This window comes from Aulostomus chinensis, chromosome 18 (genome assembly GCF_037954235.1).
Source record: "Aulostomus chinensis isolate RoL2024-O1b breed Wild chromosome 18, RoL_Achi_v1.0, whole genome shotgun sequence".
Taxonomy (NCBI): Eukaryota; Metazoa; Chordata; class Actinopteri; order Syngnathiformes; family Aulostomidae; genus Aulostomus; species Aulostomus chinensis.
In genome coordinates, this window is record NC_141337.1 from 16,560,519 (window position 1) to 16,576,109 (window position 15,591).

General features: G+C 41.9%; 1 protein-coding gene across 2 annotated transcripts; it reads right to left on the reverse strand.

The window, feature by feature from the left end:
- Nucleotides 1-75: 75 nt before the first annotated feature.
- On the reverse strand, nt 76-15,077 carry baiap2l2a (BAR/IMD domain containing adaptor protein 2 like 2a). 2 transcript variants are annotated; one of them, XM_086183908.1, is made up of 14 exons: nt 14,914-15,077; nt 14,445-14,520; nt 12,316-12,402; nt 11,134-11,195; nt 10,890-10,961; nt 10,487-10,567; nt 10,237-10,368; nt 8,590-8,688; nt 7,491-7,539; nt 6,002-6,200; nt 5,850-5,915; nt 4,057-4,207; nt 1,940-1,980; nt 76-1,477 (listed from the first exon to the last, which is right to left on the reverse strand). In XM_086183908.1, the coding sequence occupies exons 1-14, from the start codon at nt 14,965-14,967 to the stop codon at nt 1,399-1,401; spliced, it is 1,248 nt and encodes a 415-aa protein (XP_086040034.1). In that variant the 5' UTR covers nt 14,968-15,077; the 3' UTR covers nt 76-1,398. The 2 variants fall into 2 exon arrangements, with proteins under 2 accessions (XP_086040034.1, XP_086040033.1); XM_086183907.1 differs by having other exon boundaries at nt 4,057-4,210.
- Nucleotides 15,078-15,591: the final 514 nt, after the last annotated feature.

The following is a 15,591-nucleotide window of genomic DNA, read 5'->3' on the forward strand; positions in this document are numbered from 1 at the left end:
TACAGACGGTGAAGGTCAGTGTGTAAATACGTGGTACTCACAAAAGTGTCAGAGGGATTGGAAATGAGCCTTTGATAAACAACATTTATTCCATAATAAAATTCTAGAATCCTTTTATTCTTTGTTACTTTCAGTCGTGATCAATATTCCTATTAGCACAACAGCGACATATCGTCACCCTCTTAAAATAATTACCTCAGTCATTTTTGACTTTTTCTTTTTTTTCCGCCTAAATCGACTCCTTATGATGTTTTCTCTCCAGTTTTTTGTGTTTTGGGAGGAACTTGAAAAAAATGACTTGGGCGATTATTTGAAGGCAACGATATGCTACTTTCTCATTGAGTGATACGGCAAAAGGAACAACGTGATGCTGTTAAAATTACATGACCTTAACCATGAACGCATTGCGTCACTCGTTTATTTTGTACAACACGTCACAATATCCAAGACTTTATTAATATCTCTACAAGGCTTTAAAGCACATTTGCTATGTGACTGACACATTCATTTCTGGATATGTCTTGCAAAGCAAGAGGCATGATACAAAGTAGAAAAATGACAGTAGAAAAGAAGTGGACATCGCCAGTGTGATGTCATCTTTAGAGCCCAAAAATGAGCTTATCTGGATTCGCGTTACACCTGTACACACTTTCACTCTGATCGGTGTAGGAGGGTTACATATGACCAACTCAGATAACTTACTTTAATAAGGTAGTGTTCGTTTTGCAAGTCAACTAATTAGATACTATTATGCATGAGCTTGTGTAGAAAGAATTCAGCCTGGTTACACCGGTGGTACCTGCAGGTCAGTAGCAATGCCCTTCCCTTAATTATGCTAATAGGCTGCTAATAGTCTTGAAACCATAAACTCATTAAGGAAAACGTTTACCTCAGTAATGAGTCGAGGGTCGTAGAACCAGAAGCTGCATCCACTCTTTCATACGGTCTATGACTAAGAATCCATCTCCCAAAATGTATAAATGACATCTTGGGTTTAAACCTATTGCGCACCAGCACTGATTCCTAACATCTGTTAAATACACAGCCAGTAATCACGTATTACCAAATAGAACCAAAAAAAAATTCCCATGAGAAACACAGTCTAAATTTTACTCAACGATTGAAGCATCTCAAAGAAGGGATTTGGAAAAAAAGTAGGATCAGCACACGTTCATTTAATACCATATCATACAACAAATCCACCTGTGACACCACAAGACTGTAAAACATGAATAAACGTCGGTGTGTGTGTCATTCAAACTGTCCCGCTTGTCTTACTGTGGGTCTCATATGGAACATGATAGCAAACGAAGATGCAAAAATGTCTCTTTTAAAGTCTGTTGGCTTTCGGCCGTACATTCTTCTGGAGCAAACCAGCAAACGCCATGGAAAAGCTTTTCAACGATGTAGACGAGGGCCCGATCTATCATTGGTGGATGTGGGCTTCAGCTTTACTGTAGCAAATGGGTTGGTACCCCTTCAAAATAAAAGAGAGACAGAGAGAGAGAGAGAGAGAGAGAGAGAGAGAGACAGACAGACAGACAGACAGAGACAGAGACAGAGAAAAAAGAAATGTTGGAAGAAGAGAAAAAGCTATGAGAAAAGGTTCAAATCTCTGAGCATAAGAGTGGATGTTATAGTGCGGAAAATGGATGTCGCATTTCAAAACGCACCAGCCTCATCTGGCAAACTGCTCACCTGAGGAGAGCATGGCCGCCATTGTTCTCAAATGGCCATAACTGAAATGGTCCTAGAGTGCACTTCAAATTCGGAATGGAAGCGAAGCAATTCTGTGCTATTTTAGATCAATGCCCTCATCTGGTTTTTTTTTCTTCTCTCAGATTTAATGCCTTCATGACACACTTCAAAAACATCATTAGTTCAAAGAACATGAGTGGCTTCCATTGGAACATTTCACAGCTTGTTCATGTTCTCTTACCTTGGAAACAGTTCTGGTCGTGATCCGTGAGGCTGCGAATTCTGGAGGAACAAACAAGAAGGAAAAAAATGAGTCAGGAGCAACCCAGAGTGCTAACTGACTCATGCACTCATGCAGGCTCAGCAGGATCCGATTCTTGACCCCTCGACCTTCCCTTTTGCGCTGTGTCAGGTGATCTCACTCACACACACGCACATGCACACACACACACACACACACATGCACACACACACACACACACATATCCTTGTACTTATATCTTTATGAGGACTTTCATTGACATAATACATTCCCTAGCCCCTCCCCCTAAACTTAACCATCTCTACTGACTGCCTGACCCTAACCTTGACCCTAAACCAAGCCTGAACCTGATTCTAACCTCGACCCTAAAACCAAGTCTTGACCTTCAAACGGCCCTTTGAAGATGTGAGGATTCTAAAATGTCCTCACTTTCCAAAAATGTCCTCACTCTGTTGGTTAAATGCATATTCTAGTCCTTAATATGTAGCAAGTACAAGAACACACACACACACACACACACTTTATAGTAGTGGACAATGCAAAATCACACCACCACACAGATGAACAAGGGAACCAGGTACATGCAGAAAGATCTGGTAAAAATGCATTTATTTAATGTAAGTAAGTAAAAATGAAATATGTAAAATATGGAATAACATTTGTGTGTTAATGTTAATGGTGAAGAGCTGAGATGCATTCAAGACTTTCAAGACTGCAGTGTGCAAAAGAAGGAGGAAACCAAATGTCGAACTTGCAGAAATTCTGAGCTTTTGTTGACTAAATATTACTTCGATCAAATGGTTTAATTAACATAATATTACGCTTCATAAACTTCATCAACCATTCATCTCCTTCTGGCCTGTTAAAATCTCTCTGCGTGTTTTTGACGAACACAAATGACATTCAACCCACAATGTGATTGAATATAATCACACAACAGCTTATTAAGGAACACACATACACACACACACACACACACACACACACAAAAAACACACACACACACACACAGAGGGAGGGATCACACTTCAAATACATCTTTAGCCTGACAAACTGCAAGTTACAGCCCTCAAAAGTGAGACTAAGATCATTATCAAAGAGAGGAACATGCACATGCACACGCACACACACGTACACACACACACACACACACACACACACACACACACACACACACACACACACATAACCACGACCTCAACTTCTTCAACTATACACCATCAGCAGCTGGAACTTCCTCCCTGCATCCACCAGAAAGAGGGCTGAGGTGTCATTGTGAACAGCACTTTACCACAGTGCCCCTGCTGGACAAACGGGCAAATAGCATCATGTCTCCTTGCTAATTGAAGGAGAAACAGATTTATTTGCAAATGTTAGCTTGCATATATTCTGGTTCATGTGAACAGAAAATTAGATAGCAAATTAAAAGCTTATGCAAACCCAAAGTGACATCACTGTTTTGAAGTGATGGGTTTATCTCCTCATCACACTGACCTCGCATAAACTAATAGATCACATAGCATAAAAAAACACATGAGAATATTGTCACATACTGTTTGAACTTGAAGAAGCTTGGATATCAGGCTAATACTTAGTATCGTCCTTGAGGTTGTAGGGGTACACTTTTAATACTGTAACCTCAGCCACAGGCCTCTGGTTTAAGGGGTTAAAGGTCCGACTCATGGCTTTATTCATGCTTAATAATCATATACTTCAGTGGGAAAACAATAACGGATAAGAATTTTGGTTTCTGCAGGCGGTGGAATCCTTTTGACTACTGATGAACTTCCAATGACGCGCCGTGAGTTACAAACACTTCTAATCGTCACAGACTGATAGCATATGAGAGGAGTACAAGTGTGAAAGTGTGTTGTTAATGGGATTCATTCATGGAAAGCCTCAGAATGAGTTGTTATTAATGGATTTTAAATGACCAGTTTGCATGCATTTGTGAAATATACTGAACCATTTATAATCGAGTTATTTCAGACTTCAATAACTGGAAAAATGTAAGATTTCAGTGCCTGTCTTTATCTTTTTAGTAGGGTGGGTAAGTGATTGATAGCAGTAATCAATAATCAAGTCAGATTCCTCACCTTGCTTTCTTGATTAGACTCCGCTCTTCTGTCACCGGTGTGTGTCGCATAATTCATCTCCGAGTGTTTATTTGAAGATGGCAGCGGTGGAGGGGGCGGGGCCTGGCCTCCGCCCAGGCTGTGGTTGCTTGTGTTGCGTCTGAGGGTTGAACTGCTGGAACGACACAAATGTTCACTTTGATTTCTTACTATTTGATGGTTTTTGTGTTTTTACCGCCCTTGGTATTCAGTCGGGATGGATGTCCATGGTGAGCGAACCACGGATGAATAAAGAAGCTCTTCCTCACAGCAATGGGTCACCCATATATCTGAAATAGTTCATGTTATTATTCCAGGACTGACCCTCTTCTTTTCAATCTGTTGGGCCAATCAAACATCGGGGACAGCCGGGGGGGCTGAAATTGATTAAGTATTCCAGTATCAGGTTTGAAAGGAGAATTTATGCAGGAGGCTTAGTCTTTAATCTCCCTTCTTAAAGGTGAGAAAGATCGACTGACGGGTAAAACAAAACCTCCCTGCATGCTCGGCCACAGCTAGCATAGCCTACGGTGGACAGACAGAGACACATATGTAGCATTGAAGGTTTCATTCCTACTGACCTACCGTTCTTGACCGTTAATTGTCAAGCAAATTATTTTTCAAAAATGTCGCGCCGTCATGTTTTTTTACAACCGGATCAGGGCAAAGGAAGTTCTCGTCAGTAGATAGCAGAGTAGGCAAAGTTAGGAAGAGCTGCAACAAAGAGACAAGAGGAAGAGGACGTCGACTTGTGTAAAATGAAAAGAGGCCTTGAGGACTTACTACTTCCACTACTTTTTTTTTTCTACTTTTTTCAGGAATTTTTCCACTTCCAAATCACCTTTTTTATGTGATGGCGCATCCAAATATTGTGAGGAAAACACGTTTATAAAGAGGCACATTCAAACGTTCACATGAGATGTATGAGAACATCCCAACAACCACTGGACAAAATACTGTGGAATATTCACTGTCCCAGAGGTTGAAACCCTTCTGACTGAGATACCAGTTGGACCAAAAAAAGATGCAGGAACCCTAATTTTGTAGTCGTACTGCGAGTGTTTCACATCCTACTTCAAATGTATTATTGGATAATGAATACTGTATTATGTATGATATTCATTTAGGAGTGTAACAATATATGTATTCGCACCAGAGTGCACCTATGACCTTTGTGTTTGTGTGCACGCCTCAATCAAACAATCAGAGGTGAGCGGAGGAGCTGTATTAAAGGATTATCACTGCACTGTTCTATCCGACGGGAAAGAACAATTTTTAAAAATCAACTTAAACGTTTATTTCCTTGGGCGTTACGGCGTGGCGCTCCGGCAGCTCTACAGCCAGTGGCTACTGTTGACTCATCGAGATGGCGCTCAATAAGAAGTAAGGGAACTCATGTGGACAAAAGGAAGAAGTGCCGGACCTCAGTGTCGGTGAGTTCCAGCTCATTTCCTGTACTTGCTGAAACCCTTTTTCCCACCAGTGAGTGTAGTAACATCTCCTCAGAGTCTCTCAAATACTTTATGGTGCTTTCGAGATTTCTGGTTGAACTTGGGTCCAGATAATGACTCCGGTGCGACCGACTTTTCAACTTGCACCATTAAAAAAATTTCATTTCATTTCTCCAGCATTTTTTAAATAAACAAATGCCTCCAACAGCATTTCCATCAACCTCTTCTCCACTTTGTGTTTAGTTGGTAGGTGAAGGACCCAACTTGTATTCCAGAGCAGAAATCTTATCCTCTTCCATGATGAACCAAAAAATGTGTATTTACCCAGAGTCAGGTGATCTTGAAAGATCCCCCACTTCTTCCACGTAGGAGGACGGGAACCACCCCTGGCTGAACACACATGGAAGGAAACATGAGTGTGGACTTCATGACGACACAGTCCAGCATTCAATATGACCTTTTAACCCAGCTCTCACCGGGAATTGCTGTCAGTGCGTCCGTACAACCAACCGTTCTTCGGCTGTTGGACCAGCACGGTGATCATCTCTCCCCTGTTGAAGGGCAGCAGGGTGGGGTTGGAGTCGCCTGGCTGGTGGGCCCCTCTGGCCCTCGCAGATCTTCCCCCACCCCCAAATGACTCTGCTCTGGACCGAATGCTCCCCTGTGGAGACGGGGCTGGAGAGGTGAAGAGTGTAACACATAGAATTGACTGGTTAGCTGGTAAACCTGCATAAATGACACCAACAGCAGAAATCCATATGGATGGTTCCTTTAACTGTGTGTGTGGTGTTGTATTGTATTTGTTATATTTTTGATGTATTTTGTACTTTCTTCTCCCTTTGTCTTTTTATGGTCTTTTGTACTAATGTACTTGCCAAAGGACTGCAGATAGAGATTAGCAATTCTAAAACACCAACATATTCACAGATGTGTTCCAACTTATATTCAAAGTGCTGCCCCTTTCAAATAAAGACTGACTAACCAAACAAATAAGAATAGAGTCACGTCTTTATCCTTATTGTCCCTGCTATTGACACCAGGAGTTAAGAGGACCAAGATGGCAACGTTGCTTTTGTCTAGAGGGCAGCAGCGTTGCAGCTGCAGAGCTCAAACACGCTCCTGCCATTTCAGAGAGAAACTGGGATATAAGAAGAAGGAGCACAGTTTCCTATTCTTGTCTTGATACATTATCTACTTTTATTCAAGATAAGCAAGCAAAAATAATTACACTGACTTTGGCCAGAAAGCACAAATGAGGAGGTCTGAAAGTGCATGATTTGCAGAACTGCGGAAAGGATGAGAGAGATGGATTAGAGAGAGAGAGAGAGAGAGAGAGAGAGAGAGAGAAATAGAGATAAAAGACTTAAAGTAGCTGGAAAGGAGGGAAAGCAAAATGAGCTGATAGACAGGAAAAGGCATTAAGGGTCCCACATTATTTACAGATATCATAGAAGCACTTTCAAGCTATAGTGCTTCGTATTACCTGCCAAACGTGTTCTCACAATACCCATTAAGCTCATGGCTGGCAGGTTAAATCTCTGCATGTCACAGGAGATGAAGTTTTTGAATGGAGGGAATGAATGTATCATATCTACTACTGCTACTGGTCCTCTGCTTATTTGAATGTGGAATTTCTCGTGTAATTGACTTTGCAATTTGCATTATCTGACCAAATGAGTCCAATTCTAACAGTGACATGAGTCATTTTGTCGGAGTTGTGCGCGGCATTCGGCCACAGAAAACCCACTGATGAAAGCACGTGTTTGTAATGAGGGTCACTGCCAGAAGGTGGAGCCAAAAGTGCTGCACTGTAGTTTGAATTCTTAAAAGAAATGCAACAAACCAATAAAACGGTAAAATCACTGTGTTTCTGCTTGCTGGTTTATCTAAATGCCAGATAACCTTTTTGTTATCTGATGGATTAGATTTCTTTCAAATGGATCTTTCTTCAGATCGGCAACTCACCCCTTGACGGTATCTTGCTGAGGTCCTCCATGCTCCTCCTCACCTGCGTCTGTACAACACATGATATCAAATCCCGGAGAAGTAGACTGTCAATCATCAGCGCAGTTGTTAAATCCATACATCTCACAGGTTGCAGGAAGTCGAGGTTTTAACGGCCGAGAGCTTCACACATCCGAGGAGTTACATGACAGCTGCAAAGTTTCCCTATTTGAAGACTTCATCGTCTAATGTGGCATGAAATTAGAGTCTGTGTTCGGAGGGAAGGCATTTAGAGCGGACCGGCCTGTTGCTGTGATACAGTGATTAAAGCAGTTTGCAAGGACACCCTGAACCATGTTATCTTACATAGACTCTTGTTGTGTAGGGTGTGTTGGATGTTCCATTGACTGTCTGCAGTCGTACATACATGGTGACTTTCAAAATACTCCAGTTAATCCTCTCTTATTATAGGAGGTGCTGTGAGGGGCTGACAGTTGTTTACTTGAATATTAATTGCAGCCTTCACGTAAACACGAGTTGAGTTCAGTCTGTGAATTATGTATTACGCTGTTAATCCCATTGTTTTCTCCCAGAGAGAACACACAGGGATGATGTACAAGGTTGAGATTAAAGTTAGTCACTGGACAGAAAAGTTATCTAAAAAAATGGAAATACAAAATTGTATGGAAATGACAAATTAAATTTGTGTATTTCTGTTTTATATAAGTGTCATATTTCCTGTACGAGAACTGTGCCTCATAAATGTAATTCAAATTATCAACTGACCACCAGAGAGCACTCTCGTAACAGATATTTTACTAGTTTCCCTCCAAAATGTGGTATCATGTGTGACTAGAAGGCACCCGGCTCTATCAAAATATGATGTTTTTCCAGTAACTTTTAAACTGAATTTTAAAAGTCTAAATTCTGTTATCCATTTCATATGATTTGTGCCTGACAGATCTCGTAGAGCTTCCCTCATCTCTTTCCCTTCAGACAGAATATCTCACACCGGCAGCTTCTACTCAATCTGCTGCTCGCCTCACTTGAATAACTCACTTTATAAACTCCAGGGAGTTCCTTTGTGACTGAGTGACTTCTGTGAACAGTCTGAACTCACAGTGCTGTCCAGGGTTGCAGGTGTTCCGGGGTCGAGTCCTCTGGTGGCGTTCACCTCGTCTCTCCAGTATTCAGCGCGCTGTTGAAGTGGAATCCCTGACTGCCACACAACAGCCCAGTAAACAAAGGTAAATAAACACAGCACACGGCTGCGGTGGCTCGTGCCAAATATTTAAGCTTCATTCATCTCACAAGAATTCCATATTTAAATGGTTTTGAAACGCGGCCACCACTCTCGACTAGAGTGGTATCAATTGCGCTAGTGATTGATTTTCTCTTTAAACTTCCCAAATAGTTTAATTTAGAGATGTAAATGGACTTCAACTTAAATAGCAGCTTCCTGCCACAGTGTTTTATACACTGATGGAGGACGCTGTCATGCTGGGGGCCAACCTACTGGTCAGGAGTGGGAAGCGAGGCTCAAACCAGTGACCCTTTGGTAACCTGACTGTCGCTCAGAGAGTTAGTATTCCTGACGACACGTGTATGATGTTTGAATATTTGATAAATGTCCAAAAATGAACACCCTGTTCGTAGCATAAGGCTTCTGCATGTATAGTGTTGCAAAAATGAGTCCTACAACCTGGAAATAAGTCAGCATTGTTGGCTCCCTGGTCTCAGCCAGTGAGTTAAATACCTGAAATAATGTCTGTTTCTACACATTGTTCTGTGGGATAATATAACAATACCGCAGATACCACATACCTTGTGAATTTCTAAGCTTTTGTGATTTCAAAATGTCAGTTGCTAATAAGTGGCGAAAAAAGTGTGGTAAAATGTTAGCTTCAAGTTTCTAACGATCGCATTTATGCTTTAAAAATCCTTTGAAGATTCTCTTGCTGAACAAAATGTGTCACTGACTATTCACAGAAAATTAAACTTTTGTTTCCCATAGATTTGATTTCCTGCAAGGGTCTTCTGTCTGGAAATAATTGAAAAAGACATGTAAAAAAAAAAAATCCCGTTGTTTTTTTTTATTATTAAGTCGAGGCAATCAGTGGTCATGCTAACTTCCAGGTTGGCCTTCAAAAAAGATCCCCGGTTGTTTGGTTCAGCCCTGAGGTCAGGAGATGAAAATGACGAAAATAATGACAATTCTGGCACTAAAATACTGCTGATATACTGGTGCATCAGCATAATAATGAATATAATACCACTGTAAGGAAGTTAGTCCACGTTTAACTCTGCTGCTGTGCTTTTGCAGTTGGAGTGCCGAATTTCCACTTGTAACAGCATTTTCTAAGTTCTTCAGACAAACAAAATGTGCTAGGTTTGCTGCCATAGTTTGACCTTAAAAACTAAAGCAGACTGTCAGTGAAGATGCAGCTAGAGACTCAGTTGAATATATTTGGTTTTTAGTTTTACCTCGTCGATCCCAGAAGATGTGCAACTGGGTCAGCTGAGCCGTGTTATCAGGAAAAAGAGCGGGAAGCTAAAGACAATGAACCTCTATCGTCTCCATATCTGCTGCTCTGTGTCTGACCCTCATTATCAGGGAAGAAAATTTCCCTATGGGACTAATAAACTCTAATCAGCACACATTACTGTGAATTCCACTTCCTGTTATTGACTCGTTCCGATTCACTGCAATGACCCAACAAACAAACCAGAGAACATTTGCTTCACAAATGCAAAGTCGGATGTGCACCTTATTCATGAGGCTGGAGATGGACTGCAGGAGGCTGCAGTGTTTCTCAGCCAGGAAACGATATCTCCTCTCCTCCTCTTTCAGTGCCTCGCTGTGGCTCTCCCTGAGGAACTGCACATACTCCCTTCCATCCTGAGGAGGCACATCATTGACAGTACACAGATATGCAGTAAAATGCACAAGGACATATCCAGCGGTGGTGAACTTCTCTCCAGGGTGCAGCCAAAGAGGAAGCGATAGACACACAAACCTGGTGAGCTCCTTGTCTTAGCTGCCTCTCCAGAGCTGCAGCCTGGTCGTGGACTCTAATCTCGTAGTGCTTCCTACTTCCCTGTATAGCAGAGCAGCAATCAGACACTGCAGTGAGTCCAAGCACGCTGAACTACACTCATCGCATTGGCTCCATCAGTTTCTTTAGCATTTATTTGAACAGGATCAATGTTCACACGAATGCTGAGGTGGAATTAATGATCACTACTTAATGGCCTGTGAGGGCAGTCTGCTTGATTCATTTATCAGTTAACTCACTCCAAGGCAGCACGTACTACTCTGAGGTCACTAATTCCCAGGGTGCCCTGTAGTTATTCATGTGACTGCTCATTCCTGAACATAATTACAGCAGCTTGACCCGTCTGGAAGAGTCCCTCACTCACTGCTATGTAATCTTTGTCCAGTCTGATGTTGTTGTCCATCTCCTGAAGAACATCCACAGTGAAGCAGCGGAACTAGAATCACACACACACACACACACACACACACACACACACACACACACACACACACACACACACACACACACAAATCCTGTTAAAAACACCAGGGAAACACACACACACACACACAAACACACTCTCCGGATGGTGATGGATGGATTAGTGCAACTGTGGTGTGACTTACTACTCCCTCCAGCTCTAAAGTGAGTCTCCTCTGGCTCTCAGAGATCTGGATCAGAATATCTCCTTAAAGATGAGCATGCCACATGTTACGTTATATGTTTTATACAATAATCTTATGCAATATAAAATCCCTTCACTCATATTAATGCACTTTTTGCACATTGATGCAAAATCTCGGAAAAAAACATTGCTGCATATGATACATGCTCTCTGTCTTTCTCTCTCTCTCTCTCTCTCACACACACACACACACACACACACACACACACACACAAAACACAAGCTGAAGAGATTTTGGTGGTCAAAAGTCAGTCTGACTCATAGAACCACAATATTGTAATTTTAGTTTGGAAATAAGACACATTTTTTCATCATCAAATACTTATATTGTGACATTTTTATTCCAATTTGAAAGTTCAGGTAGGTGTTTTTTTTTCCTGTCGTGTTGAGGGTCTAAGGCCTGAGGTGAGACAACCCTCTTGCTTTGAGGAAAACTTTCATTTGTGATCGTGGGACGATTAAAATTTGACTCATCTTTGACTTGACAGTAAGTCAATCCAGTTGGGACGATTAGTCCAACTGCTACACCTTTCAAGAGTGTGTTTATCAGCGGCCGGGTTAAATGAGTAGGAGCGCAGGCCTCTGCCTGTCATCCTGTATTATTCATGTTCCCGCCTGGCATCTGATACTCATCCCAAAACACTCCTGGATGAAGGAAAACACACTCAAGCACATCACAATTTCACATTGAAGCCCTCTGGTGAATTGTTGTGAGTTTCACTGTGTTTGTATTTGGAGTAAAACTGACTCGGAAAGGCTCTGCAAATAAACTGAGCCGGATGTGAGCCAAATACTAATATGATATACTGAGCTGCAGCTTAAAAGTCTTAGGCACCCTTACACATCAAAGGATATGCTAATTTTGCATGCGCGCGCACACGCACACACGCACGCGCACACACACACACACACACACACACACACACAGTGAAAGGAGTAATAAAGCAGCACCAGAGGGGAAACTTTGGTCTTGGTGATTCTGAGGAATGCTGTTTAATTACTTTAATGAATGTCCATAAACACATCAAAGACAAAACGTTGTCATCCTGGGCTGTAGGTACACAAATGGCCTCCTCCTCCAGGTGTTCCACAAAGCTGTGCATTAGTGTGTGTCTGCACCCACCTATGGAGTGTGAGGACATGGTGTGGAAAGCCTTCTCGCCAATCTTAGACAGCGCTGTGAAGTAGGCCTCGCTTGTTACAGCCAGAGCTGAAAGACACGGATGACACAAGTCATTTCACAGTTAATTCACGTTATTAGGTCCCTTTCCGTACGCACAAATATCTCTCTAAACAAGTCAAGTCAAGTCAAGTCAGTTTTAGTTGTATGGCTCCAAATCACAACAAAAGTTCTCTCATGACTCTTTCCAGGTAGAGCAGGTCCAGCACTTCACTCCTTCAGTGAATTTACACCCAACAATTCTCCATCAGCAGCACATCCTGCAACAGCAGGGATGAAAACCTTCCTTTTAACAGGCAGGAACGTGGAGCAGATCCAGGATCAGTGGGGACGGTGCTTTGACCGGTTGGGGGGAAAGAGAGCAGGAGAGCAGGGCAGAGACAAAGACAGATAATGGAGGAAGACAGATATACAGAAGGAAAGGGAGGGACAGAGATAAAGAGAGAGAGAAAGGGAAGAGACTGATGGACAGACGGGGACGTGAGCAGGTGGAGCTACGGGTGGCAGCTTGAGCCTCTTCAGGTCTGCAGCCTCCTCCAGCAGCACCCGGACAACAAGATTGGCATCAAACAAAATCATGACTCCATCAGCATCATGACAACTGCTTTCCCTCTACAACAGCTACAAAAGATTTTAAAGGGATAGTTAATGAAACAAAACAACAATGAAAATTCAACCATTCCCTCCTCGCCTTCATGCTTGGGGAATATTCAGGACCATATAATCTCCACAACTCCATGAACACAAACTCCAAGTGTCCCAACATGCCAAGGCGTTTTGAAAAACATGGTGTTATGTATATTCTTTTATGCTTGAAACATTGGTTACCATTTACTTTCATTATTTGAGAGATTACAAAATCTTATTTTGAAAGTCCAGCAGTGTTTTGTGGACTAAACACTCCAGCCCACTTTCTATCAGCGCGAGGATGAGTAGACCATAACTGTAGTTCCATTTTTTTGTGTGAGCTGGCCCTTTAAACCTCCAGCCTGGAATTGCCCTGTTTGTTTGTTCCAGCCTTGAATGTCCCTGAGAGAGAGAGGCTTCTGCTGTATTTTCAGTATGGTGAGGAAAAATTGCTGGCAGCATTGTTGTAAGTCTGTCGGCTGGTCAGTCCACCACTTTGATGAATACCTGCACGACTAATAACTTTCCCATCAGCCTCTGCAAGTTGTGCCTTATAACAAATACTAATCAATCTCTCTCTCTCTCTCTCACACACACACACACACACACACATTCCCTACGGCTATGAGGCTAATGGATTTCCATAATGAAAACCTATGTGATGGGGCCTTAATAACAATGGATGAGCAGCGTTCACTGCCTACTTAAATAAGAAAAGCTGAAGAAACCTTGGATCTTCTCGATGTAAGGAGAAGCTGTGTTTGGCTTCATCAGGCATCTTTTTGGCTCCGTGCAGGTTGTAACAAGAGGCATAATCAGTATTTAATGTCTCCACTGGTGCAACCACCGTTGACACCGTTGCTCTTGTGTACAGACTCTGTTATGTAACGTGTACAAGCATCATCGCTATCCAAAACTGCTTCTGTAGCTGAATTTCATTCTCATCTCAGCATTTTAAACGCCTTTCATCTTTAAATCATTGCACAGGGATTAGAGGTGATTATAGCACAGATAATGAAGACATAAAATATAGACGCAATTACCAACCGCACACTGAGATTCAAATTAACATTTTAATCTTGCTTTCTGTAAGGACCTCATCGTCCTTACAGAAAGCAGAGGTGGGAAATAGGAATAAATGGCTTCCTCTGCGTGGAGAGATTTAATACATTCCTGTTTGTCTTTTGATCAAGTCGTCATAACAACCGCCACAGGTCTTGGTCACAGGCCCGTAATCACAAATATAACAACACCAGATAATTCCCAGGGCATACGGACTTTGGAATGAGGTCCTCAGAAACAGATGTCACATATTCTGTATATCGCCATTTGAGTTTCCTCAGTTTATTGCACTCATAAATGGCAGTGCATGAGTAGAAGCAGCGGGAAACAGAATATAAATGTAAGAAATTCTTGTGATATTTCCTGTTTTTTCTCTGTCTTACCGTGGAAAGCTTGAACGTAGCTGTTTCCCAGTGACACAAGTTTTTGCAGGCTTGGATTGAATTCATCCATCAAGTTCTGTTTCAGAAACAAACAAACAATAGTACACAATAATAAGTCATAATAATTGTAATAATAGATAGTATATAAAACACATCGTATATAATAATATAAGTAGAAGGCTAAATTGTGGAGAAAAAGAAGTTTTAATCTGTATTTATGAGCATATAAACTGTCCCTCCTGACACTCAGGTATTACCAACTAGAGGAAATAGTCAATACAATTGACTTGACTTCAGATTCTGTCTGCAGCTGAGAAATGGTTCCACGTTTTCCAGAAACAGAGCCCCAGGTTTCTCCAAAGAATATAAATCTAACCCTGCCCACTGTTAATCTCCCAGTAACCAATTTACTGCACCTGTCTGTGTCTCAGGTCTGTTCACAGCAGTACAAAAACTCTCTGGTACTCACCGAGTAAATCTCCAAGGTGGAGCGATACAGCTGGTCACTATTCATCGCTGACATGTCGATGCAAAAGCTGGGAGTTCGTCTTAAAGCATCGGGAGTAGGCGAGCGAACGGGGAGGTGAAGAGAGGGAGCAGCTCAGTGTCAATGGTAACAGAAACCGCTCATGTACCAAGGAAAAACCACAGTAAATAATTAAACAGGGCTGGGCCATAAAACACGCACTTGCTGTAAACCCAGAGTGTGTGTGTGTGTGTGTGTGTGTGTGTGCGTTTGCAACATTAAATGTTTTATTTAACACCGTATGAGAGCTGTATTACTACTTTCAGTTATTCAAGAGAGATACTACCACAGCTTCAACCGGCTCAGTGTTTCGTTTTTGTCTATTTTAGATAATAAAAAAAAATGAATGAATTTCCCAGGAAGTTGAGGTGAATCACGTGAGCACACGTAGACTCACTCAGTATCTAACTTCGTTCACTCTGTAACTCAAAGTACATTACAGGATTAAAACACGTGGTAGCTCTGGTGGTAAGTAAGACTTTAAAGGACTGATTTATGAACTAATGTATGTACTGTAAACAGAAACATGCCAGAAATCCCAGTCCTTTAATGCTGGGTTATCACCTCCTGGGTTTTTGATTGGGTGACACGTAACTGGGAGGTCACGTGCTGAAAAAAAAT

Bases quoted from the DNA above. Each gene is read 5' to 3' on its own strand.
- baiap2l2a (XM_086183907.1), bottom strand. From the start codon at position 14,967: ATGTCAGCGATGAATAGTGACCAGCTGTATCGCTCCACCTTGGAGATT. The intron at 11,196-12,315 runs GTGGGTGCAGAC...CTCATCTTTAAG, and splicing joins CATGTCCTCACACTCCATAG to GAGATATTCTGATCCAGATC. The intron at 6,201-7,490 runs GTGAGTTGCCGA...TCACCTCTCCAG, and splicing joins CAGCAAGATACCGTCAAGGG to CCCCGTCTCCACAGGGGAGC.